The sequence below is a fragment of the Podarcis tiliguerta genome, assembly GCF_965153285.1.
Source record: "Podarcis tiliguerta genome assembly, chromosome: 18".
NCBI classification, from domain to species: Eukaryota; Metazoa; Chordata; class Lepidosauria; order Squamata; family Lacertidae; genus Podarcis; species Podarcis tiliguerta.
Window position 1 is genome coordinate 10,306,478 of NC_139551.1, and position 26,846 is coordinate 10,333,323.

General features: G+C 50.7%; 2 protein-coding genes across 8 annotated transcripts in view; one reads left to right on the forward strand and one right to left on the reverse strand.

Annotated features, from left to right (window-relative positions):
* Window positions 1–12,700, forward strand: part of DOT1L (DOT1 like histone lysine methyltransferase) — an 82,169-nt gene extending 69,469 nt beyond the window's left edge. For 3 of the 6 annotated variants that reach the window (XM_083421345.1, XM_083421343.1, XM_083421344.1), the window contains 4 exons: window positions 765–829; window positions 1,920–2,888; window positions 4,090–4,740; window positions 6,677–12,700. In XM_083421345.1, coding sequence (XP_083277471.1) covers window positions 765–829; window positions 1,920–2,888; window positions 4,090–4,700 — 1,645 coding nt within the window. In that variant the 3' untranslated portion in view covers window positions 4,701–4,740; window positions 6,677–12,700. The remainder of the gene's footprint in view (window positions 1–764; window positions 830–1,919; window positions 2,889–4,089; window positions 4,741–6,676) is intronic. The other 3 variants (XM_083421346.1, XM_083421347.1, XM_083421348.1) reach the window with 2 other exon arrangements.
* Window positions 12,701–14,556: 1,856 nt separating this feature from the next.
* Window positions 14,557–26,088, reverse strand: PLEKHJ1 (pleckstrin homology domain containing J1). 2 transcript variants are annotated; one of them, XR_014506708.1, is made up of 6 exons: window positions 25,851–26,009; window positions 24,713–24,780; window positions 23,494–23,560; window positions 20,333–20,423; window positions 17,411–17,905; window positions 14,557–16,485 (listed from the first exon to the last, which is right to left on the reverse strand). XR_014506708.1 is itself a non-coding variant. In XM_083421996.1 (6 exons), the coding sequence occupies exons 1-6, from the start codon at window positions 25,942–25,944 to the stop codon at window positions 16,388–16,390; spliced, it is 450 nt and encodes a 149-aa protein (XP_083278122.1). In that variant the 5' UTR covers window positions 25,945–26,088; the 3' UTR covers window positions 14,557–16,387. The 2 variants fall into 2 exon arrangements, 1 of the variants encoding a protein (XP_083278122.1); XM_083421996.1 differs by having other exon boundaries at window positions 14,557–16,453; window positions 17,842–17,905; window positions 25,851–26,088.
* Window positions 26,089–26,846: the final 758 nt, after the last annotated feature.

Sequence of the window (26,846 nt, forward strand, 5' to 3'; positions counted from 1 at the left end):
CTATAATGCGTTTTTAATGTTGTACAGCACCCTGGGATCTTTTGATAAAGGGTGGTGTATAAATTGAATTAATAATAATAATAATAACAACAACAACAACAACAACAACAATAATAAATAAATAATGATGATTATGGTGGTGGTGATGATGATAAATTGTTCCCCAACTCTTCACACTAAAGTTCCAGGGCGGGTTACATAAATCAAAGCACGTTAAAATCGATCTTGAACAACTTATGATCCCAGAAATGATGCAGGTTCTAGGACAGGCATAGGCAAACTCAGCCCTCCAGATGTTTTTTGAGACTACAATTCCCATCATCCCTGACCATTGGTTCTGTTAGCTAGGGATGGTGGGAGCTGTAGTCCCAAAGCATCTGGAGGACTGAGTTTGCCTATGCCTGTTCTAGAAATACGGAGCTCAGGTGTTAAAGGCCGGGTGCAGTGGTGCATTTTCAGCATTTGTCCAAAGCTGTATAGTGCCAGTCGTGCCTCTGAAAATACAATAAAAAAAACATCTAGCAGAGGGTATTTTAATTGTCAGGACAGGCAGAAGAATCATGCAAGCCTGGGTTTCTCTAACCACTAGGGATGACGGGAGTTGTAGCCCCAAAACAGTTGGAGACCCAAGTTTGGGAAACCCTAATGTAAGCGGTCTACTAAAACCGCAAGCAGTTTTCTCGTGGCCCATGGGGGTGGGGAGATGTTTGGGAACCCCTGGCTTAAGGTAAACGGCCTTTCTTTCCTTCTCCCTCCCTTCCTAGAATTGAGAGGAAAATCGCGACGATATCACTGGAAAGCAAATCTCCGCAGAAGCCGATGGAGAACAGTAAGTGTGGAGGCTGCTGGTGTGGGTCAGGGGGGAAAGCTGTTTTAGACTGCCTGCTTAGGGTGGTGCTGGGTGTTCACAACAGTTGCATATAAAACAAGTGCAGCTCCATACGGATTAGGTAACTGAGCACGGAAAGAATATTAGCTATGTTTGATTGTCAAATGCCGTTCTAGATTTGCCAGGCTGGTCTTGAAAACGATGCTTCTTCTGTATACAGTGGTGCCTCGCAAGACAAAAAGAATCCGTTCCGCGGGTCTTTTCGTCTTGCGGTTTTTTCGTCTTGCGAAGCAAGCCCATTGACGGAGTAGCACTATTAGCGCTATTAGAGAGCCAGTGTGGTGTAGTGGTTAAGAGCGGTAGTCACGTAATCTGGGTAACCGGGTTCGCGTCTCCGCTCCTCCACATGCAGCTGCTGGGTGACCTTGGGCCAGTCACAGTCTCTCAGCCCCACTCACCTGACAGAGTGTTTGTTGTGGGGGAGGAAGGGAAAGGAGAATGTTAGCCGCTTTGAGACTCCTTAAAGGGAGTGAAAGGCGGGATATCAAATCCAAACTCTTCTTCTCTTCTTCTTCTTCTTATTGACATTTTAAGGGCTAAAAACGGCTTTTTAAGGGGTGGGGGATTAGCGGTTTTGCTGCTAAAATGCTTTTAGCAGCTTAGCGATTCAGGAAAAGGGGTTTTGGAGCGGGAAAAAAAATTCAAACTTTTTCGTCATTTTTTGTCTTGCGAAGCAAGCCCATAGGGAAATTCGTCTTGCGAAGCGCCTCTGCAAACGGAAAACCCTTTCATCTTGCGGGTTTTCCGTCTTGCAAGGCATTCGTCTTGCGGGGCACCACTGTATAATGAAGGAATGTCAAGGCATATTAAAAGCGTTGGGAGGTTCTACTTCCTTTGTGGCTATTTTGGTGCTGACGATGCTTCCCTTTGCTCTGTCTCTTCTCCTATTGCCTCTCTCACTCCTGCTCCACTTGTCTGTCTCTGTCTTTTGCCCCTTCCTCGCCCCATCCGCTTCTCTCTCTCTCTCGCCTTCTCCTTGTGTGTGTCTCTCTCTCACACACATTGCTTCCCCTGCCTCCCCAAATCCCAGGCATGAGCTTAGCCGGGAGGAAGCAGGCCGGCGAAAACATGAACAGCAGCAAGTGGAAGTCGACCTTCTCTCCCATTTCGGACATCAACCTGACCAAAGCAGTGGACAGTCCTCTGCAGGCCCCGCCGCTGAGCCAGAACTCCCTTTTCGCCTTCCGACCGCCCTCCGAGGACGGCTCGGGGGGCGACAACAAGGTCTCGGCCCACCCACGGAAGCACGGGGCCTCGGCCGCCCTCGACGGACTGGGCCAGACCATGAACGGATTTGCTTACAACAGCGGGCTGCCGGCCGACCTCGGTTTACATAGCTTTATTGACGGTGCTCCTCTCCCGCACAAGGCCGCTGCGGACGTGGCCGCGGCGCTGGCGGGCAGCTCGCCCCTGAGCTTCCTGGCGCAGCGCGGCAAGGAGGGCGGCGGGGTCTCCGAGACGAACCCCTTCCTGAGCAAAAGGCAGCTGGAGAGCCTGGGAGCCCTCGCCAAAGGGGAAGACTCCAACTGGCCCAGCGGCCTCAAGGGCAAAGACCCTGGCGAGCTGAGCGCCCGCCTGGGAGCCGCTTTGGACAAGTCCTCGGTGCTACACGGCAGCAAGGCCGGGAAGGGCAGGGAAAGGGAGGCCGTGGAGCTGAAGAACGGCCACAACCTCTTCATCGCTGCTGCCACCGCCACCCCTCCTGGCGGCCTGCTCAACGGCAAAGGCCTGTCTGTGGCCCCCACGGGCAGCTCTCCTTCCTCGGTGCCCTCCTCCTCCTCCTCCTCCTCCATGGTGGCTCACCCGTTCTTGAACTCGCTAACCACTGGCTCGCAGTTCTCCCTGGGCCCTATGGTGACGAACTCTTCGGTACTGCAGTCCCTGTTCAGCTCCATGCCAGCCGCCAGTCTGGTTCACGTCTCGTCGGCTGCCACCCGACTCACCAACTCTCACACGATGGGCAGCTTCTCCCCTGGGGTGACAGGTGGAACAGTTGGAGGTAAGGCGGAGCTTCAGGGTTCTTCCTTCCCTGGGGGGCACAGCTGAGAAGGGGGGGCAGGGGCAGCTTTTTTCACAGCCTCTCTGCAGCCCCACTCCACAGTTAGGTGGGTTTTATTTCTTTATGCGTCTTTATTATATACTGCCCTTCATCAGGACACCCCAGGGCAGTTCATAGAGTAAAATACAAGACAAAACACCAGTAAATAATTAAAGCAAAACAGCAAAACACTACTCCCCTTCTCACAGATACATTTCAAAGGCTGCAGGGTATTTATCAGGACTGGTTGAAGAGGAATGTTTTTGCCTGGTACCTAAAAGGATATAATGAAGGCACCAGGCGGACCTCCCTGGGGAGAGTGTTCCATAAATGGAGAGCCACTGCGGAAAAGGCCCTGTTCTCGTGTTGCTAACCTCTAGACCTTTCATGGGACAGGCACCCAATGAAGGGTCTTGGAGGATCTCAGGGTCCGGGTACGTTCATATGGAGAGAGGCGATCCTCCAGGTATTGCGGTCCTGAGCCGTTTAAGGCTTTAGAGGTCGAAGCCAGGTTTTCAAGCGCTCTTTTCTGGGAGATCCCCCACTCCACCTGTGCTGAGCTGTGTTCCACAAAGAAGGGGGGGCGGGCTGGGGATACACAGACCATCCTTGGCCTACCTGGTGCCTTCCCCCAATGTTGCCTGGTGTCTCCCCCCAGCCAGCAAGGGGAACCAAGGAGGAAACATACCAGTTCCCCACAAACATGCGTGCCTGAAGGTCTCCTCCTCCTAAGAGCCTCTCTTTTTGGGCCAAGTCGTGTTTCCGGGGCAGAGTGGCTGCAGCAGCCTTGAGACTAGCTTGCTGTCGCCAAAAGGAGGGCCTTAGAAATGGGTGCGCTGTTGGGTCTCTGAGTTCAGCCAAAGTCCCTTCCCCCTGGCGCATGAAAGGAGACAGGTAAGTGAGCAAGCCTCTACCCCGCTCAGCTTCTACACCATCGCTGCTCATCGCTTGCCGCTGCGGCTGCCGTTCATTTTCTCCATGCTGCGCATTTGTCTGTCAAGCTGCGGCTGCTGCGATCTTTTTTAAGTTTGCTTGCTTGCTTTAAAAAAAATTATTTATTTCCCCCCCGGTTGTGTTGCATCACGTTGTTGTTTTTGCTTCTCTCGCTGTGAGCCGTGCCAAAGTTCCGCCTGCTGAGTTTGTTTCTTTCTCCTGTTTGCAGGTATTTTTAACCATGTGGTGCCTTCTGCTTCCTCCTCCTCCTCCTCCTCCTCTGCTCCCTCGCCTTCCCTTCCGTCTTTCTCCTCCTCCTCTTCCTCCTCCCTCCACTTTGGCAGCAGCGCTGTCTCCAGCTGCGCCGCCGCTGTGCTGAGCCTGAACCCTCTGCAGGTGGCTCCCGCCTCCCCATCGTTCCACTCGCCCCCGGCCCCGTCCGGCGAGACGCAGCACCTCGCGCGAACCCCGGCGCACCCGCCCCGCCGCACCCCGCCTCCCAACGTCTCCTTGCCTCCGCCCCCTCCCCTCCTCGCCTCCAGCAGCGACCCCGTCCTCCTACAGGCCTTCTCCTCCCTTCCGGGCTCCGAGGCTTTCTTGCCGTCCTCCTCTTCCCCCGCTAACTCCGCTTTGTCTATTAAGCTAGCTTCTCTCCAGCACAAATCCTCCCGCCCTTCCTTCACTGTCCACCACCCGCCTCTGCCCCGCTTGGCGCTAGCCCAGGCCGCGCCCGGGATCCCGCAGCCCAGCGCCGCTGCCTCCGCCGCGCCCGCTATGTGGGTCACGCTCGGCCTGCAGTCTCCTTACGCTTCGCACCTCCCCGGGGTTAAGCCGCGGTAATGGGCTCGGCTTGACCCTTTAAGTGTTCGTGCTCCGTAAGGTAAGGCTGGCCGGGAGGGGCGGGTGGGGTCGGGCAGGCAGCTTCTTCGGAGGCATGGAGCCACATGTCTGCCCTTGTGGCCGTGTGTAAGCTTTGCCCTCTTGCAAGGTGGTTGTGGGGTGGGTGGCGGCTAATGGATTGAGGTTGAATCTGGGAGAAAGGGGTCTGGCAGGCAGGTGTGGGGGAATCCCTGGTCCTGAATGGGGTAACTGTGACCCTCAAGGACCAAGTGCACAGCCTGGGGGTCATTTTGGACTCACTGCTGTCCATGGAGGCACAGGTCAATCCTGCGTCCAGGGTGGCTGTCTACCAGCTCCATCTGAGACCCTCCCTTCCTGCGCCCTGCCTTGCCAGAGTGGTGCATGCCCTGCTTGGACTACTGCCATGCGCTCTCCGTGGGGCTACCTTTGAGGGTGACTCGGAAAATAAAGAATGTGGCAGCTAAACTGGTAACTGGTACCATATAACACCGGTCCTGCAAGACCTACATGGGCTCCCAGTACGTTTCCAAGAACAATCCAAAGTGTTGGTGCTGACCTTTAAAGTCCTAAATAGCCTCGGCCCAGTATACCTGAAGGAGCGTCTCCACCCCCATCGTTCAGCCCAGACACTGAGGTCCAGCTCCAAGGGTCTTCTGGCGGTTCCCTTACTGCGAGAAGTGAGGTTGTAGGGAACCAGGCAGAGAGCCTTCTTGGAAGACAGGCAGCCCTGTATCGGGAGGTTTTTAATGTTTGATTTACTGTGTTTTGATTTGATGAAAGCTGCCCAGAGTGGCTGGGGTGACCTGATCAGATAGGCAGTATATAAATGATGATGTTGTTGTTGTTCCTGGTTGATCTCACGGCCCTTTTCACTACCTTCCTTGGGGGGGGGGGTAGTCAGCAGCGCAGCTTCTGCCCTCGCATGCAAAATGGTGTCTCCGGACAGGGCTGGGGGAGGCTCCTGTTCTGGAGAGCTGCAGCTGCCAGCCAGTGTAGACATTGCTGAGCTGGTTGGACCAGTGGCCTCACTCATCACAAAGCAGCTTCCTGACTAAGTTGTTATTACCAGGCAGATGGCACCATGCCTGGACCTGAAAAATTAATAACTGGCGATGATATGTCAGGAGTGCTCTGATGGTGTTTCCTGCTTGGCAGGGGGTTGGACTCGATGACCCTTGTGGTCTCTTCCAACTCTATGATTTTATGATTCTATGACTTGCAATAACTGTAGCCCGAGTTTGGAGGGTCAAGGAAGAGAGGCCTTGTTTGCCCACAAAGAAATAAAACTCCTCCTTATCATCATTCTTGTATTCATATCCCACCTTTTCCTCCCAAGGGCTCAAGGTGTGGTGTACCTGGTTATTCCCAGGGCGTTTTCTTCATCCTTGCCATTGTAAGAGAACAAGGAAGGCGTTCATGGCACCTCTTTTTCTAGGATGTTGTTGAACTACAACTCCCATCACCCCTAGCTAGCAAGGCCAGAGCTCAGGGATGATGGGAGTTGTAGTCCAACAACATCTGGGGACCCACAGGTTGAGAACCGCTGGGTTAGGCTGAGCTGCTCCCAAGGCTCACCCAGTGACTGCCGTGGCCGAGAGTGGGATTTAAACTCTGGGCTCTCCCACGTCCAGCCTGACGCTCCAACCCAGTGTTTCCCAAACTGGGGTCTCCGGCTGCTTTTGGACTACAACTCCCATCACCCCTAGCTTGCAAGGCCAGTGGTCAGGGATGATGGGATTTGTAGTCCGAAAACAGCCGGAGACCCAAGTTTGGGAAACGGCACTATGCCACACTGGCAGGTCAAGCGAGGTGAGAATTCTGAGGGCCAGGTAGTGGCTCTGGAGGGCCGCACTGGGTCTAACCTCCCCAGCCCTGCCCGCGCCATCCTTGATTCCTTGGTTTCGTGAACTGTCCATAACCTGCTGGCTTAAAGTGTGCTTCTCCTCTCCCCACAGGTAACTAAGGACCTTCTACCTCAACCCCCCACGTGACCTATGCAAGGCCAGCCCGGACCAACGCCTCTCCACTTCCACTTGAAGGTGCTGCCCTCAACCGCTGTAGAGAGGGGCTTCTGCTCCTCCCCTCCTCCCCCTCCTCCCCATCTCTCTTTACTACTGGACACACGCAGGAAAACCAGACGAGGAAAGAGACAGGCAAACGGAACGGAACCCCAGAGTCCTCAGCCTAAAAGCCGGAAGAAAATGCTACTGTGAAATCTTAAGTGTATGTGTGTGTGTGTATATATATATATATGTGTATATTATATTATATAATATATATGTATATGTATATCTCTCTCTTTCTAGATATATTCAAACTGCAGAAGGCGACAGCGGCCTCCGATTTGTATTGTTGATATAGTTTAGATATTTATATATTTTTTAAAGTTTGAGAACACGTGTTTTCACAAAAGGCACCCTCCCACCCCCCCTCCGCTCTTGTGTGTGTTCGTTCCACGCAAAGTCTTGGAACTGGAAAAAAAACACGCCGGGGAAAGGGGAGGGGGGGGGAAAGAAGAGGACTTTTAACAAACAAAATACTGCTAATAACAAAAGGACTGGGCAACACAAGCCGAGACACATCGAAAAGGTTCTCTTGGTGCTATCCATGCCCGACAGACGCTGTGCCTCTCTGGGCCGAGCTCCCCCGTGGTGCTTTCGTTTTTGTGTTTTTTTGCGGGGCGCAGAGGCCTGGTTGTTTGCGTGTTTGGGGGGGTGATCAATACCAAGCCACGTTCATATATAGAGCGAGTCTGACTGTTCTTAATCGATTCCACCCGCTCCCACCAGATGTCTGGTCCACTTCATCGTCCGTGTCTCTTCCGCTCTGTAGCGAAGCCAGGGAAACGAGGAATCCAGGGCTTGTCCTCCTCGGTGCTGGCCCCTTATAAGCAACCTTAGTTGGCCGTTGGGCAGTAGCTGGCGTTGAGCAGGAGCCAGGGAGGAACGGAGCCAGTCGTTTTGCATGGGCGTCCGGCTATCTGCCCCCCCCCATGCTGTAGATCTGACCATCAATGTCATGTGATGCCGGCTTCCCAGCAGAATTCAGATATGGTGCTCGTGGGGGGTAAAACATCGCCTCTCCCGCCCCCGAAACAGACACCCCCAGGTGCGTTTCCGAAGCGAGGGGAAGGGGATTCCTCTGCCTTAACTGTGAAACCCAAAAGGGTCGTCTTCGGAGTTCAAGGTGGGTTGGGGTGGGGACCCTGACCCACAGGCTTCTGGGCTGGGTGGCGATGAAAGCAACCCCTCCCTTCCCGGCAGAATGGCTCCCGCCAGGCAGCCAAGCCCTGGCAGGCATTTTCTCACGCCACAGGCAGCTTCACCTGTATTTTGGGACTCCACCTCAGGCTCGGGTACCTTTCTTGCCCGGGTCCAGGCTTTGTAGTCTTCTAGGTTTCCTTTAAAACAAAAAACCATTGCTTACAATTTTCTAATCATGCCATCTTTGGGGGCTCCGGCTTGCCCTCGGTGAGGATCTCTCCCAGTTTGTCCTCCCCTGGGAGGCAGCAGATTGGGTCCCCGGCTGTCTGGCTCGTTGCTTTGTTCCTTGGAAGAAGCAAGGATGCTTGTCATCCTTGCCCGGTGCTCTTTCCTTCCTGTTTGTGTCCGTCTCCCGCTCTTGGAATATTCCCCCAGGGTGATTTGTTTTGGGAGGCGATGGCCACGCACAGGCATCCCACTGGTGTCGTTGGCTAGGCTGCTTGCACTGGAAAACTTGAGAAAGCAGGCTGCCAAGTCTTGCGCTGGGCCTGCTGCCAACTCTCTTTCTTGGGGTTCTGGCATCCTTTTTGTGTGTTGTCGGCGGCAAGATTTTTGATACTTGATCAGGACACGCAGCTTTGTACGTTCCGTCAGAGACACGTCCGCTCACGGCTTCTGTCCTTGTTGCTTCTCAGTAAGTCGTGTTTTAAAAATGTGATTGCACACCCCTGGATCAGAGATAAAACTCACACACACACACACACACACACACGTGCATACTGCACTCAAACTTACCTTTTTTTGTATCTCAGCTGACAACACTGGTGCTTTGCTGATTTTTTTATAACAATAAATTGTGACTTGGGTGATCAGTGCATAGGAATAATTCTTACGTGTTTTTTAAAGGCACACAGCTTTCTGGGAATGGTGAGATGTGGGGTGGGGGGGAATATATCTGTTTAAAAACACATACACACTCGTATGCTTTCTGCTAATTTTTTTATCAGGTTGTGTCCGTAGTGTAATTTGAAGCAGGAGACAAGTAGCAGTTTTGTTTCCTCAGGTGTGCCTAGAATCAGGGTGGAAATGGCAAGGGCATGAGGATAAGAAAGTCTGTGATGATCGCAGCAGAGGGTATCATTCTTGCTCCCCTCAATACCACAGCGGTCCCTAAAGTCTCACGTTTGCCTTCTTTGTCTCTTGCTGTTGCTTTTCCCTGAATCTGTCTTGCTCGCTCTCTCCCCCCTCCGCTAAGGTCTTGGAGCAAACAGCTGACTTCTCATAAAGACTTTTCACCATTCTGCTTATTTTTCTTTGCCCCTGTTGGTCTGCTCAGCATAGGCAGAGAACCGAAACCTCCCTGTTTCCAGGTTTCTTAAAACTCTCATTGCAAGCCGAATGAATTCCTTTTGGCTCCGGTTCTCCCACCCCAGAAGGAACAGGGAGGAATCAGCTCATTACTCTGGCAACCCTTTTTTCCCTTCCGCTGCGCTGGACCAGCACGGAAATAACCCCCTAATGAATGTGGACTGGCTGCCAAAACCCTTTATCTTGCTTGGATAAATCTCCGCTGCCTTCTGTCGCGTCACCGGCCAGGTTTCCAGCAGCTTCTCTTTCTTGCCCTCCTTCCACACTCGGGTATCTTTCCCCTGCAAATTTCCACTTCGTGGGAAAGTGTGGATACAGTTCGCGCTTTCTTTTCCTCTCCCTTCCCTTGACTTTAGTCTTAGCTTTCTTTCCTTTAAAAACAATCCCACTTGAAGGCCTGGTTCTTACAAGTCTTCAGTCAGCTGCAAATCTTTTCCTAGGTCTGGAACTAAAACGGATCCCTGCTTGGTCACTTTCCGCCCTGTGTTAAATTCGTAGGGTGCAAATTTCTCATACCTGACTTGCTGCTCTTGAGTTGAGCTCTCTCCAGCAACCGCTTTCTCTCCCCCTCTTAAAAAAAATTCCTCCATCTCCCCTCAACCCATCTTCTCATCTTCAGTGCTCTTGAGGTCGCAAGTGTGTGTTTCATGCATCGATCTTCCGTTCGGAATATAGTCTTTAAAATGCCGGATGGGCCCCTCTCCAGAGCAGTGTTGAGCCAAGCAGGCAATAGGGCGGTGGGCCCTTCGCCTCTGACCAGCCCAGGGTTTTGATTTTATAAAAGCACGGGAGAGCTGGCCAAAGACACAAAAACCAAGCTGCTTGTTTTTAACTAACCAGGCGGTTCAGACTCGGGGCAGTAGGCCCTGTGTCCACGTCCGAAGCCTGCCTTACCCGACCCCTCGAGGACTCACCTAGGTTTCTTGCTGGTGCTGTCTTCTTTGCAAGAACTCCACGCCGAAACACAAATCCACTTGGGTGATCCATTCAGCCGCTGGGGCGGGACTCCCCGCCTCTGGAAAGATCACCCCCAAAGGACAATTGTCGTATTTGCCCTGCTGCTTTCGAAACCCACACCACTTTGTCTTGTGATGCCGTTCTTGGGAGAAGCTTGTTGTAGTGAGCTGTTGGGACTTGTTTTATTTTATTTACTTTTCTGAGTGGGATTTGCTGCTGCTGCTGCTTCCCTTCATTGGTGCTAGATGCTAAACAAAACCCTAAGGTGCTTGGCTGGGGGGGGCATTCCTTTTACCCAGCCGACCTGGCAACGACAGGCCACAAGGAAAGGAGGAAGGCTGGGTATTCTGTTTTATTCTTTGCCAGTAAAACCTGCTTTAAGATGCTTTTACTTTGCCCGCAAACACACAGAGATTATGTTGAGTTGTGTAAGGGCCGTAGAGGGAACTCGTCTTCTAACTTTATTTTTCAGGAGGGCAGAGTATTAGCTCAGCAGCAAACCTCTCTAAAGGCTTTGACCCTGTTTCTGGTGCAGAATATGGTGCTATCTGGGTGTCTTTGTGTTTCCCTAAGCCATCGGGGCTCCACCTTATCTGAGGTTATCCTAAACCAGCCTCTGCCATTTTGGGGCCCCTCCCTCGGCAGTCCAAAGCAATCTTGGAGGGGCTTCACAATGGCAAACGGACTCTGCAGACCCACAGGACGATGTCCTCATTTTCGCGGCTAACCTCTTCCATTCCATTTCCAAACACAACTTTTCTCCTAAACCGCTGGCCATGAGAACTCGTAGAGGGTCTAGCCTGCTTGGCTTTGAAATCTTAAGAGTGATGCCTGCGGCATGAGCTTGGACAGCACCCTTTTTTTTTTGCGGGGAGCGCACACCCTCGCAGAAACTGAAACACACACCCTGTGCTTTTCTGCTTCTCTCTCTCTCCCCCCCCCGCAAACCCCTTCTTTGCAACTTGGATAAAGCGGTGAAGAAACTTTGGGATTTGTTGCAAATGACGGTGTGTCCTCACAAATTGGGTTTGGTTTGAGATGGTGTGCGTACTCTTTGTGAAAGCGTAGGAGTCATTGCAACAGCGATGGAGGGATTTGTTTGCACCCAGTGGAGTCGCTTGGTTTTTAAAAGTTGTAGAATTGCTTCAGAATCAGGGCAGGGCGGGGGGCTTCTGGGGTTGGGTGCTAATGGTGCTTTCCCCCCACCCCTCCTAGAAACAGACCCACAGGGGGGAAAGCCTTTTGCAGGGTAAAAACTACTTTCCATACTTTAACAGGCACACTGTAGTAGATGCAGTCCATTAAGCAGGCTGCCACAATCTCCTGTGAAGTTTGAAATCAGCCTTGCCCGGATATCTTAACATCCAACAAGAACTTCCATAGAAACTGGCTTGCTTGTCTGTGTTTAACTAGCATAGGAATTTGTGGTACTCTGAAAGAAAGGTGGGTGCTGGGGAGTCGATAGCAAGCATCCCATTTGCAAAATATCTTTTGTCTCGGTTGCAGGATGCTGTTTTTGCAAATCTGGTTCAAAGCAGGTCTTCCTCCCTGCAGGTATTGGCGGGACACCTGCTCAGCCCTTCATAATTCTGGATTTCCTCACCCACATGCACATTGGAACCTTAAAAAACAACACCTTAGCGCCCCCCCCCCTTCTAGCCTTGATGGGATGGAGATCTATTTAAAAAAAAAAAACAGGAGGAAGAAATGTGGGGTAGATCTGCTCCTCCTTTCAGTGCTTTGCGTTTTTTTGAGCCTTTTGAGAAGTGCTTTGCAGAAACAGCCCTTGGGGGGCTGGTTCAGGAATTGTCTGGATCCTCCCCCCACCACAATGAACTGAGGCTTTGCCTTGCCGAAACAGGGAGTTTGGGTGAGGGCGGGGGGAGGGGTAATTCAGTCAGTGATGGAAATTGCTGTTGCTCAGGAATTAAATCTGTAAAATGTAAAAAAAAAAGGAATCCGTTTGTAAATGGATTGAAGGGAGTACCCATAATATTCTTAGAGGTGGGATGTTCTTTCCCAGCAACTAGGAACTTGATTTGTATACATTAGCCCATGAAAATGAATTCTATTTAAATTTCAGTCTTTCATCCGATGTATCTTGGGGTTTGTTTGTTTGTTTGTTTGGCTTTGTTTTTGAGACTTTGCTCCATGAAATCTCGATCTGTCATTCTTCCATAGATCCATACGAACTACTTCTGGCGTTGTGTATATATGTACGTAATAATCTTTTATCTATATATTTCAGCCCCTTCCATTCCTTCCGATTCTCTGCACTGCAAAAAAAAAAGTTTTATCTTTCTGTTCTAACCTCCACTTCAGATCTCCCCCCGCACTTCACCCTGATTTGTAATTGAAAAACAGAAAAGAAAATGGCTTTGAAGTTTGTCTTTATATTAAAAAAAATGTATGTATTTTAATACACTGTATACCCTTGTGGTGGTGCTTCTATCCTTTCTGAAGTTGTCTGGTTTCTTTTGCAAGAGATGTCCAGGTTTCACAGCCAGAGAGGCCTGCGTCCCCCCCCCCCCCCCGGGGCCACATGCTAGAGGTCAGCTGAACGATAAATGCAGTTTTCACCTTTGTAGAATCATAGAACGGTAGTGTTGGAAGGGACCTGCAATGCAGGAATCTCAACTAAATCATCGGCGGCAGATGGCCATCCAACATCTGAATCATAGAATCCTAGAGTTGGAAGAGACCACAAGGGCCATCGAGTCCAACCCCCTGCCAAGCAGGAAACACCATCAGAGCACTCCTGACATATGGTTGTCAAGCCTCTGCTTAAAGACTCCAAAGAAGGAGACTCCACCACACTCCTTGGCAGCAAATTCCACTGTCGAACAGCTCTTACTGTCAGGAAGTTCTTCCTAATGTCTAGGTGGAATCTTCTTTCTTGTAGTTTGGATCCATTGCTCCGTGTCCGCTTCTCTGGAGCGGCAGAAAACAACCTTTCTCCCTCCTCTATGTGACATCCTTTTATATATTTGAACATGGCTATCATATCACCCCTTAACCTCCTCTTCTCCAGGCTAAACATGCCCAGCTCCCTTAGCCGTTCCTCATAAGGCATCGTTTCCAGCCCTTTGACCATTTGGGTTGCCCTCCTCTGGACACGTTCCAGTTTGTCAGTGTCCTTCTTGAACTGTGGTGCCCAGAACTGGACACAGTACTCCAGGTGAGTACTCCTGCTTCAAGGCCAGCAAGGAAGGAGAGTCTACCACCTCCTGAGGGAAACCATTCCACTGTCGAAAGTTTTTTTAATCTCTTTTCATGTCACTTGAAGCTGTTCAAGTCCTACCCTCCCAAGCAGGAGAAAACAAGGTTGCTCCATGTGACAGCCTTTGAGATAATTGGAAAATTGAAATTGAATTGAAATTGAAATACTTTATTGTCACTTGTACAACTTGTATGCAGTGAGATTACACCAGCACCCGCCACTCCGCTCTCTTAGTCTTAATTCCCCTCGTTTACTGACGCACACCCACCAAACCCCAAAGTCCGTTGCCCTGTTGTGATCTTTTCATTCAGCAGCCTAACAGCCCATGGACAGAAGCTGTTCATTACCCTGTTGGTGCGACTAATCATGCTTCTATATCTTCTGCCCGAGGGCAGGAGATCAAGAAAGTGCCGGCCAGGGTGTGAATCATCCCTGAGGATTTTCCTCACTCTCCTGAGGCAACGTTCTTCCGTGATGTCATCCAGTGGATTCACAGGACAGCCCATAATACCTTGTGCTGTATTCACCACCCTCTGTAGGCACTTCCTATCAGTTGATATCAAACCAGCGTACCACACTGTGATGCAGTATGAAAGGACACTTTCTATTGTAGAAGGAGATCATCATGGCTATCCTATCTCCTCTCAGTCTCCTCTTTTCCAGCTCCTTCAACCATTCCTCATCAGGTCTGGTTTCCTGACCCTTGATTATCTTGGTCTTCCCTCCTCTGCACACCTTCCAGCTTGTCAACATTCTTCCTAAATTGTGGTGCCCAGAAGTGGACACTGGACTCTAGGTGTGGTCCGATCAAGGCAGATAGAACAAGACTGTGACTTCCCTTGATCTGAACATGCTGGCTCGTTGCAGTTATACCTCTCTCCACAATCCTCCATCCATTCTGGCAAATAAAATGCAACAGCAGAGTTCAAGTACACCTTTCCAGCAATTTAAGGATGGTGTGACGTTCTCCTGCTGCTGCTATCCCAATGCACTGGGGTAAAACTCCTCGCATGAATGCACTTTTGAATGCAGAACTGGTCCCAGCCTATTCCCACCTCTCTCACACAGAAAAGGCACAAAGCCAACCAACAAGACAGTAGTTCCGTTTATTAGAGGGGCAAGAAAATCAGTGTGGACATAACAAAAGGGGATCTGGGCATGTCAACAAAACAGTAACATTTCTGGTTTAATGCACAGAAGTAATAAAACTGGCCAATTATCCAACAGGCAATGGTGTCTTGGGGCAGGAGGAGTACAGAAGATGAATGTAAACTGATAAAGTACATTTTACATTTCTACAGCCTCTTAAAAACCTCTAGCCGCCCTCTGTGGCTGGTGACTTCTCTCTCTCCCCCCACATTCGTCCCCCAAACTCTGCCCCTTTAGGCAACGATGGATTTCACCAGCTCCCATCGTCCATGAGCAACTGGCCGAGGATCGCAGACTCCTTGGTTTTGTTTCCCCTGCCTCTTTGCAGAAGAGACATTCCTCTGCCTCACACATGCAGCAGTGAAATTCAGCCTCTTAGGGCAGGGTTGGAGAAAGCAGCAGCCCAGCGCCCCCCGGGGACAGAGTTTTAAGTCTGATATCAGCCAGAGAACCACAGCTTTCAGTGAGTTTTTAAAACGCCTCTAAATTTCACAGCAGATTTATATATATATGTATAAAATTACATTCAGCTGCCAGTCCCAAAAGTTGGGCAGAGGAAAGAAGAGAGCAAGGAGGGATGGAGAACAAGGTATTTTTTTCTTTGAGGAAGGGAGATTTCTGCCACCCCAGCAAGCAAGGAACCTGCTCTGGAGTGAGCTTGGAACACAGTTTGGGCACCGAGCTTGGGAAAGTGGCAAGGGGCTCTTCTCAGTTCCCTATTTTGCCAGGCGCAGAGAGCAGCTCTGACGCAGGGGGTGCCAGCAAGGCACAACAAAACGGTAAAAGATGGCCGAGCACCTGAGGGAGATAGTCTTGTTGCTGCTCCAGTAGTCTGGCATTCTTCTGTCTAACACCTCCTAGTTCAGGTTTTCCCAAACTTGGGTCTCCAGCTGTTTTTGGAACACAACTCCCATCCCTGATCACTGGTCCTAATGGGAGTCGGTAGCCCCAAAACCCCACTGGCGACCCAAGTTTGGGAAACCTTGTACTAGGTGAATACACATGCTTGCTTTGGGAATTCAAATGAGTGTGCTCCCACCGCTCCTGTTGAAAATGTTTCCTTACAGAGCAAGCAAAGAGTTGCCTCATCCTGGGTGAGAATTGCTGAGGGTGGGGGGGGGAGAGGCTCAGGTTTGGGAGCAATGACTTCAGAGACACACACAGCCCATTTCACTGGGGGGGGGGCGGTGCAGGGGGAGTAATTCAGAACCCCAGTATCCCTTGCGGGGACAGCATAGTGGCTCCCACCCAACCCAGGCAGCCGATGGGAAGGTGTGCAAAGCCAGAGGAGTTACTCAGTGGGGAAACTCCGCCTGGGGTGTTCTGGGTCCACCACAGATCTCAAATCCCAGCATGAAAGTTGGGCGCAAACCCGATTTGGGATGCTAATGAAAATCAAGCACGATTCCAAGAAGCCCCCGCCCCTTCCTTCAGCTCCAGGAGCACCCTTGCCAATGTTGTTTGTGTGCACATTTACACACAACGAGGAAGCACGATTCTGAGCTGAATAGCAGGTTCTCTGCGCCCTGGAAGGAGAGAAAACCGGCAACCGCTGGAGTCAAATCTCCACTCTTTGTTTCAAGCCCCCAAAGCTAGGAGGAATCAGGTGGCTGGGTGGCGTCACCCTCTTGGCGGCACGAGGGAGATCCTGCAAGTTCGTGAAAGCAACTCACTCGGTCGGCGTACAGTCCTGACCCTGGAGCCTCGGGGAGCGGCGCAAGGGTGCTGGTGGTATGGTGAGGTGCCGGCCCAGATCCAAGTGCTCCGGGTTATACCTTCCGTGCGCCCAGCTGGAAGCGGGCTTCCCCCGAGATGCCGTACTGCTCCAAGGGGTCCTGTGGCGAAAGGAGAGGTGGGGCTTTGAGGGCTGGATGTCACGGCTAAAAATTGGCCACTGTTTCTTTCGCTAATGGTAATACAAATGGGGGTGGTCCCTATCCGAAGGAGGTGTTGGTAGCCGAATCTGCGGACTGCACAGGATGCGAGCAACTCCATCTAATAATTAGAACTCTAAACTGTATATTCAAGAGAATTGACGGCCTATCCTCTCAGCTGTATAGCCTTCAGCAAAAACTGGATGACCAGCCGGTACAGACAGCCCAAGATGGGGCAAGATGCTAAAAGAACTAAGTCAGCATGAGTCAGTGGCCTACAATGACTCATGCAACCTTTCACCAAAGTGTGTCTGTATATATAGAGCGGTCAATGTTAGTGTTGGGTGTGGGTTGGTTGGATGGTAGAAAGCTGGTTGTGTTTGGTGTGTGTAAAAGCTGTCGGTTGTGGTTGGAGAAGAAGACTTTTTAAGAATACTCTGCAAGGGTAAAGGTAAAGGTACCCCTGCCCGTACGGGCCAGTCTTGCCAGACTCTAGGGTTGTGCGCTCATCTCACTCTATAGGCCGGGAGCCAGCGCTGTCCGGAGACACTTCCGGGTCACATGGCCAGCGTGACATCGCTGCTCTGGCGAGCCAGAGCTGCACACGGAAACGCCGTTTACCTTCCTGCTAGTAAGCGGTCCCTATTTATCTACTTGCACCCGGGGGTGCTTTCGAACTGCTAGGCTGGCAGGTGCTGGGACTGAACGACGAGAGCGCACCCCGCCACGGGGATTCGAACCGCCGACCTTTCGATCGGCAAGTCCTAGGCGCTGAGGCTTTAACCCACAGCGCCACCCACGTCCCTACTCTGCAAGAATACTCTTTCTCAAAGACTCTTTTGTGCCAACTAAGGTCTGAGGACTAGGCAAAGGAGTAGAAAGGAGGTCAGAACCTTTTCCCTTTTCAAACACAGACACTGGATATCTGGAGATGCTAAATTTGAAAGGGTGGGGGATGCGAGTCCATAGCTCTGTGGCAGACCAGGTGCCCAGCATGCAGAAGGTGTCGGGTTCAAGCCCTGGCAGGGCTGGGAATTCCCCCCCTCTCCCTGCATCTGAAACCCTGGAGGAGCCACAGGCAAGTTGGCATCATATTTCTAGGCGCTTCCCAACATTTCATCTTGGAATCCCAATGGGATCACATCTTTTTAAAAAACCATTTGTATATAGACATCTGCCTTATTGGGTTCTATGGGTCTTCTTGGAGTAAAATGTAACAAAACACAACTTCGAACCACAGTATCACAGGATGACCCAGGGCAGAAACTGCATCCTCGTCCCGGCCGTTACTTCCTGGTCTCTGGGTGAGCACCCACCCTCACCAGCTTTCCGGCCCAGAAGCTACTCACCTTTCCTGTCATCTTCAGGATCTCATTCCGATAGAAGACCAAGCTGCTCCTCATGAACTCGTAGCTGTTGGCAGAAGGAGAACGGATCCGACGGTGAAGGGCGGAGGCAGCAGAACCAGATTTCTAGTGAACATTCACGGCGAGGGTCTTGCCATTAACTCCACCCCAAAACAACCCCAGAGGAGCTGATCCTGTGGCACCCAACACTTCTGGGATTTGTGGTTCTGGTTTTGCGGCTAATAAGCCCACAGCTGTGAGTATGCAAAGGTGGTGGTGGGGGGCTCTTTAAGGTTCTGTCTCAGGGATGGGGAGCCTCTGGCCCTCCAAACTTCTCCGTGTGGCCCTTGGATGTTCTCCCCTGGCCACGCCCCTCACTGGCCTTCCTTGAGACCTTCATTTTGGACTCACCGCTATCCATGGAGGCACAGGTCAATTCTGCGTCCAGGGTGGCTGTCTACCAGCTCCATCTGAGACCCTCCCTGCCCGCAGACTGTCTCACCAGAGCGGTACATGCCTTGGTTATCTCCTGCTTGGACTACTGCAATGCGCTCTGTGGGGCTACCTTGGAAGGTGACTTGGAAATGACCACTAATCCAGAATGCAGCAGCTAAACTGGTGACTGGGAGCGGCCATCAGCACCATATAACACCGGTCCTGCAAAGACCTATGTTGGCTCCCAGTACGTTGGTGCTGACCTTTAAAGCCCTAAAGGGCCTTGGCCCAGTATCCCTGAAGGAGCGTTTCCACCCCCATCGTCCAGCCCAGACACAGAGGTCCTCCTCCAAGGGCCTTCTGGCGGTTCCCTCACTGTGAGAAGTTACAGGGAACCAGGCAGAGGATTTTCAAACACTGAAAATCCGGATAGAAAAGGTTTTCTTGCCCAAAGGAGACAATTTGCAAAAAAAAAAAGAGGAAAAGTTTTGGGGCTAATTTTAATGAAAATCACCAAAATTGACACTGCCAACATGGGCTGTGATATGTCTGGATTTCTGCCCGAACACTGCTTCCAGTTGCAGTATTCCGGATATGTCCAGGGGGTTCTGGATGTATGGCAACTCTATGTCAAGGACCTACGGGACCGCCTCTCCTGGTCTGCCCCGCGGAGGACCTTAAGGTCCACAAATGACAATACCTTGGAGGTCGCAAGGTGGTTAGATTGGTCTCAGCTAGGGCCAGGGCCTTTTCAGTACTGGCCCCGACGTGGTGGAATGCTCTGTCCCAAGAGACCAGGGCCCTGCGGGACTTGACATCTTTCCGCAGGGCCTGCAAGACAGAGCTCTTCCACCTGGCCCTTGGTTTGGACTCAGTCTGACCCTTATGTTTCCCTCCCCTTATGGTCTTGATCTATGGGCTACTTTTAAAATGAGGCTGCATTTTAAATTGCATTTTAAATTGTTTTTTTCCTTTTTTCTTATTATGTTTTTACTGTAATTTTACTGGTGTTAGCCACCCTGAGCTGGGCTCTGAGCGGGGAGGGCAGGGTATAAATATTTTTTATTATTATTATTGTTATTATTATTACAGTGGTGCCCCGCAAGACGAATGCCTCGCAAGACGGAAAACCCGCAAGACGAAAGGGTTTTCCGTTTGCAGAGGCGCATCGCAGGACGAATTTCCCTATGGGCTTGCTTCGCAAGGCGAAAAATGACGAAAAAATTTGAATTTTTTTTTTGCTCCAAAACCCCTTATTTTGAATCGCTAAGCTGCTAAAAGCATTTTAGCAGCAAAACCGCTAATCCCCCACCCCTTAAAAAGCCGTTTTTAGCCCTTAAATCGCCAATAGCGCTAATAGCGCTAATCTGCTAATGGGCTTGCTTCGCAAGACGAAAAAACCGCAAGACGAAAAGACCCGCGGAATGGATTCTTTTCGTCTTGCGAGGCACCACTGTATTATGGAGATAAGCAACTATCTGCCTTTTAGAAGACAGCCCTCTATTGGGAAGTTTTAAACGTTTGATGTCTTACTGTGTTATCATTTGTTGGAAGCTGCCCAGAGTGGCTGGGGCAACCCAGCCAGATGGGCAGGGTCCATCACCGAACTCTGACCATGCCTGTATGGAGGGGGGGGGGGAGATATTCAAGCTAACCTGCACAGAGGGCAAACTTTACATGTGTAGCTCCACCCCCTCTTGACTCTGTCCCCGCCCACCACCGGCATGCGGTGCTCATGGGCCTCTGCTCTTACCTGCAGGGAGGATTCAAGTAGAATAATGGAATTGTAGGGTTGGAAGGGACCCTAAAGGGTCATCCAGCCCCACCCCCTGCAAAGCAGGAATCTCAGCTGAAGCAGCCATGGCAGATAATGCCATCCAAGCTCTGTTTAAAAACCTCGAAGGAAGGGGGAGTAGGAAGGCTGGTTTCCTCTGGGCGCTGCGCAGAGATCCAAGCAGCCTGCGCTCTGTCCCTTCTGGGCTGGCAGACACGGTCCCCACCCCCTTGAAAAAATGGGGAAGAAGGGATCCCCAAACCCCGGCTGACCGGAAGGCCTCACCTCGCCCTCTGGAGAACCTCGACCCACTCCAAACACTGCTCCTCCGTATCACATTCGAAGAAGTACTTTCTCTCGGGTTCTTCAAGGAAACCTGCGAACAGAGACGCCGAACCATCAGCCTTACGACTCATTATCTACTGAACTTTAATAAAATTAAGAGGGACACGGGTGGCGCTGTGGGTAAAAGCCTCAGCGCCTAGGGCTTGCCGATCAAAAGGTCGGCGGTTCGAATCCCCGTGGCGGGGTGAGCTCCCGTTGTTCGGTCCCAGCGCCTGCCAACCTAACAGTTCGAAAGCACGTCAAAGTGCAAGTAAATAAATAGGGACCGCTTACCAGCGGGAAGGTAAACGGCGTTTCCGTGTGCGGCTCTGGCTCGCCAGAGCAGCGATGTCACGCTGGCCACGTGACCCGGAAGTGTCTGCGGACAGCGCTGGCTCCCGGCCTCTTGAGTGAGATGGGCGCACAACCCTAGAGTCTGGCAAGACTGGCCCGTACGGGCAGGGGTACCTTTACCTTTACTTAATAAAATTATGATTGTTGGACAAGGGTTATGGCAAAGCACATGTGGGAAAACAGCTCAAACATGACCCTCCCAAGACAGAGGGAGGCACGTCAGCATCTCTTAGCCTAATTTACCTCTCAGTGGGTTGTTGTTGTTTTACACAGGTAATGCAAAAATTAAAAAGTTGTCCAGTAGCACCTTAAGGTAAAGGTAAACAGACCCCTGACCATTAGGTCCAGTCGCGGCCGACTCTGGGGTTGCAGTGCTCATCTCGCTTTACTGGCCGAGGGAGCCGGCGTACAGCTTCCGGGTTGTGTGGCCAGCATGACTAGTGAAACCAGAGCAGCGCACGAAAACGCTGTTTACCTTCCCGCCGGAGTGGTACCTATTTATCTACTTGCACTTGACATGCTTTCGAACTGCTAGGTTGGCAGGAGCAGGGACCGAGCAATGGGAGCTCACCCCGTCGCGGGGATTTGAAGTGCCAACCTTCTGATCGGCACGTCCTAGGCTCTGGGGTTTAACCCACAGCGCCACCCACATCCTTAGAGACCAACTAAGTTTGTTCTGGGTGCTTTCGTGTGCTTATACCCAGAACAAACTTCGCTGATCTCTAAGGTGCTACTTTTCAATTTTTAAATTTATTTTGACTGTGTCAGACTAACACAGCTACCTACCTGAATCATAATGCAGGGTTTATTCTGCCTCTTTTATTAGGCCTTTTCAAAATGCAATTAAGTAAAATTACATTTATGTTAACAAGCCCTATAGAGAGACTATTACTATTCCATTTATGAAATCTCCTCTTTCATACACACGACTCTTCTTCCCCAGTCTACAACTGGATCATTTTAGCAATAGTTATAACTCTAGTTGTTTTAACCTGCTGGTCAGCGATTCTTGTCTCCCTGCTCTTATTCTGGATTGTTTTTATAACGATCGTATCTTGCATTTACAATTTTGCATTTTAGCTCTTTTTAAAATGCAGGTCGACGACCGTAAGAAACTGAAACTGCATTTCAAGGATTGTTTTAACAATGATTTGCAATGGTTTTTACTGATGATTTGTTCATTATTCTAATGGTGGTTTGTAATTGTTTCACTGGTGATTTGTTAATGATTCTATTTGATTTGTGCTCTGCTTGTGATGTCCTCTTGTGTTACTGTTATTTATGGTCTGTAAGATGCTTTGCGATTCACTGGAATGAAAAGCAGCATTGAAACATATGAAATAGATTTTTCGGAGCTTGGAAGATCATCTTGCACTGTGTCTGCTTGGGACGCAAGCTTTTGGGTTCCCTGCCTTGCCTCCCAGCCTCCTTGAAACTGCTATCCCCTTTATGCCTTCAGAGTCTGAAACACTGGATTGCCCCAACCAGTCCCTTGAGACCAGTGGTTCCCAAAATGCGCAGTGCTTTCCCTGGGTGGGGAGTTCCAAGAGGGACCCTGGAGGTGCCAATGACTATCGGACTTTGAAAAGCTGGTGCCACTGGATTAAGTTGATCACTTCAGCTGCTGTGACGTACATATCCAATCCATAGCTGTCAATTTACAGATTTGAAAATAAGGGACTAGCAGCCTCGGAAATAAGGGATCAGCAGCCAAAATAAGGGATTTTCCAGGCACAGGTATGTTCGACTTCTGAGCCCCTCCAAGACAAAGGCAGAAAGCCCAGCCAGCAGCCAAACGAAGCCTCAAGCGGTGGTTCCCACAGCGCAGCAACCCGGCAAAGGGGATGCAGCAAGGGAAACCACCATCCCCTCTCCGCTGGGAAGCGCTGAGCAAAGGCGAGTCCCCAGGCAACGCGGCTGATTTGATCGGCACAAGGCATGCAAGCTCCACCCCCCAGTCGTTCTTAGACTCCTTATTGGGTGAGCAACGCAGCCAAGCCACACAGTTGGAGCCTTCCTCCTCCCTGGCCGGCAGGGAGGGAGGGAGAGGAGCTGTTTCCTTTAAAACCCGGGAAATTTAAGGGACATCATCAATAAGGGACAGCAGTGGGACACGGCGCTGGGATAAGGGACTGTCCCACCAAATAAGGGACGCTTGACAGCTATGATTCAATCCCTTTCGAAAGCTATCTTCAAAGAAAAACAAGTCTTGTTTTTTGCTGCCTTGATGTAGAGAGGCATACATCCTTCACAATATCTAAATTTCTCGCTAAGGCTCTACAAATCCGTGCTAATAAACCTAAAAGGGGTATGGGGTAAAGGTGAAGGGGCAGAAATGTCTGTCTCTTATTCTTATTATTCCCATTACCATTTTCATGTATCTAATGGGATGTCTGCTAAAACACAATAAACTGACTTGACTGTCTTAAAACCGGCAGTCGCTGCCCCGAACCACAGCAGCAAATTCCAAATTGCCCTGCAAAGAATTTCTTTCGGCTGTCCTGAAATCTAGTGCCAAGTACATTTGGCTGAGTGACCCTCTCTGAATACTGTGGGTGGAAAGGGGGTAGTTCTGAGCTGGGAATGGATCCGGTCTCCTCGCATAATGGGTACATCTCAGAGAGCAATTTGGAAAAATGTTAGATTTGTTTTGATTAGTGACCGATTTGTAAGAAATTGAATAAAAAAGAGAAAAAATAAAGAAAAATCTCCCAGAAAAGTAAACCCCATTTCCTCCCGTCTCTCTCCTCAATACCCCAAAGACTCACTAATGGAAAATATTTTGCCTTCTTCTTGGCAGATACTGCAGTGTTCCAACAGCAAAGCACCGATAGGCTGGAGAGAGGGAAAGAGACAAACACACAGATTAATTAATGACTTTCCACATTTGCTCAAGCTTTTAAAAGTAACTATGTTGTTCATATTCCCAACCCTGCTTTTAATTGAATGTGCACAAGGATTTTTCTTTCTTAAAAAAGAAAGAAAACTAAATGAAGAGGGATTAATATATTCTCAGATAAACCCTTGTAAAAAGCCCTTCTTTTGTCTTGTCTTCAAGTAAGTTCTACTCAAGAGGAGACCCCTTCCGGTGATCCTATCTGTGCATTTCAGTGGTTTTGCTCAGAGGGTGGCCAGCATTGGAGCCAATCCCTTTACCGTATTTTTCGCCCTATAGGATGCACTTTTCCCCCTCCAAAAATGAAGGGGAAATGTGTGTGTGTCCTATGGGGCGAATACAGGCTTTTGCTGAAGCCTGGAGAGCGAGGGGGGTCGGTGCGCACCGACCCCTCTCGCTCTCCAGGCTTCAGGAAGCTCTGCGCAACCCCCCAGAGCCCGGCGCGAAGCCGCACCGGGCTCCCAAAGGTTGCGCAGAGCTGCCTGCGCTCCTGGGCTCGGCGCAGCTCCGCGCAACCCCCCGCGCCAGTTCCCAGAGCTTCGGCATCGCTCTGGCTCCTGTTCTGGGGGCTGGGGTCGGGGGAAGCTCGGGGGGAAGCTGGGGGGGGGAATAAATTTTTTTCCCTTCATTCCCCCCCCCCCAAAATCTAGTTGCGTCCTATGGGCCAGTGCGTCCTATAGGGCGAAAAATACGGTATATATTTTTCTAGATTTTTCTACACAGTCAAATGGTAAATGAATTTTATTAAATAAGTAAAACAGATAAATAGACATATAAAAACACAGTTGTTTAGAGAGAGTTTGGGGAACATCTAGAGATTGCTGGACCCCCTCCTAAAAAAAATCCTATTTTGGTTGCTCTTCAAGAACAGGACTAGATCCAGGAGCCAGACTCTTCTAATAAGATCAAGCTCTTTATTAGAATAATAACAAGAGTTTATTTTAGGCGCTGCCTTCTTATCATGCTCCTACCACCCGCCGCAACTTGCCAGAGGACCTCATCCCCTGAGGACTAGTAACCTGAGCGGGCTTTGCATCATTATTATATCTGCTAGTGGGTAATTTCCCCCTGCAAGTAGTGAGCAAAAATACCTCGGCCTCATCCGTTCGGAAGTAGAAGAGAAAGTTGACGACCAGTTTCACCAAACGCTTCTTCAAGGCTGCGGAGAAAGACGAGACGGAGGGAGTTGTTTGAGAGCTCTTGGACACATACCGTGTTTTGCATTCTATAAGACGCACTTTCCCCCTCCTAAAAAGTAGAGGGAAATGTGTGTGCATCTTAGGGAGCGAATGCAGGCTGCGCAGCTATCCCAGAAGCCTGAACAGCAAGAGGGAGGCTTCGTGCAGCTATCCCTGGCTTTTGCAGGAAAAGCCCCCAAGAGCCGCACTCCCTTTAAAGAGTGCGCGGCTTCTGTGGGAGGTGGGGGGAAAGCCAGGAGGCTTGCTTTTGCTGAAGCCAGGAGGGCAAGAGGCATTGGTGCGCACCGATCCTGCTTGCTCTCCTGGCTTCAGGGATAGCCTCCTGAGCGAAGAGAGAGGAGTGCTCCCTCTCCGCTCAGGAGGCTTCTTATTTCTTGTTTTCTTCCCCTAAAAACTAGGTGCGTCTTAGGGAGAGAAAAATACGGTATTTTTTTAGCTCTGCAATTCTTGCATTGTGGAGAGTTGGACTAGATGACTCTTGGCGTCCTTTGCAACTCTACAGTTCTACGATGTCCAAGTTTGGGAGAGCGAAGATGGGCTCCTGCGACCTCAAGGCAGATGTTCCCACAACTGGTGATTTTTACTAATTCAGCCCTTTGCCAAGGGTCATCTAGCCCAACCCTCTGCAAGGCAGGCATCTCAGCGAATGCATCCAGGACAGGACATCGCAATACGCTGATGACACTCAGAGCAGAACACATGAGGGAATGTAAACACCTCTGGGCAAGCGAGCAAAACAAAAAACTGGAGTAACAGAATCATAGAATGGTAGAGTTCGAAGGGACCATGAGGGTCATCCAGACCAACCCCCTGGAACAGCAAAGGTGCTAGTCCTCAGTGAGGCGAGACAAGCCACCCCGGGGTTGGAAGTTCTGCTACCACCCCAACCCAATGAACTCTGATGACGCCGCCTCTTCCTCCTCCCCTTCCCCCCTGGCAGGCGTGACGTCACCCAACCCGCCTGGTGACGTCACGCCGCGGTGTTCTCCTCTCGTGACGTCACCCCTTCCCCCCCTCGCCGCCTCCTCACCGCTTCCCTTCTTCGGGGCGCGCATGAGGACCTCGGCCGCCTTCTCGGCTGGCTGCCGGGAGAGAGACAGCAGCTCCCGCTCGTTGTACCGCATCGCCGCCGCCGCCTCCTCCCCGCCCTTCTGGCCCGCTCGGCTCTATGGCTCGCGAGCCTCCCACTTCCGCTCTACTTCCGCCCTGGCCTTCGGGAGGAGCCGGAAGTGCCTCCTTCCGCGCAGTCGCAGTCACGGTTTCTTTCCCGTTCGCTTCCGGCCTGCTCCCGACGTAGCTTCCGGGTGACGGCGGAGGGCTGACCCGGAAGTGCATTCCTGGTGGCGCGGCGGGCCGGCTCCGTTTGGCTTCCGAAGGAGGAAGGAGGGAAGAGCGGAGGCCGAGGAGGAGGAAGAAGGAGGTAGGGGGGAGGGACGCCCCCCCATTATTGGCAGAGCTGTCAGCTTTTCCCTTTACTTGCGAGGAATCCTATTGGGAATAAGGGAATTTACCTTGAAAAAGGGGAAACGTTGGCAGCTATGAATATTGGCTAATTAGGGTTTCCAGCGTTGGCCGAGCTCAAGACCATCAAGTATTTCTCCGGTGAAAATAGGGACGCCCTATCCCATCATCATCATCATAAATTTATTATGGTTGTATTTTGATAAGATTAATAATAATAATAATAATAATAGCCCACCTATCTGACTGGGTTGCCCCAGCCATTCTGAGAGACTTCCAACATAGATAAAAACAATACATTGTTAATACTTTGCTATCCAGGGCTGCCTTCAGATGTCTCCTAACGGTTGTCTAGTGACTTATCTCCTTGGCTCGGGGGTTGCAGAACTCCAGACCCTCAGATATTGATTTTAGTGTAGTGCCTAAAAATTTTTAACCTTAAACTTTTCTTATGAATGGCTAATATCTGTCCTTGTGAGTTGTGAACGGTGTTATACTACATGTGATTTGTACGAGTCCGCTGTTTTATTTGATTTGTTTTGTTCTGTTGTGTTGTGTTCCATTA

What these genes read in the sequence shown, in the direction of transcription:
- PLEKHJ1 (XM_083421996.1), bottom strand. Translation starts at nt 25,944, where the DNA reads ATGCGGTACAACGAGCGGGAGCTGCTGTCTCTCTCCCGGCAGCCAGCC. An exon ending in TCCGAACGGATGAGGCCGAG is followed by an intron (nt 23,561 to 24,712) that starts GTATTTTTGCTC and finishes CCCTCTCTCCAG; the next exon opens with CCTATCGGTGCTTTGCTGTT. An exon ending in AGGCAAAATATTTTCCATTA is followed by an intron (nt 20,424 to 23,493) that starts GTGAGTCTTTGG and finishes CTCTGTTCGCAG; the next exon opens with GTTTCCTTGAAGAACCCGAG.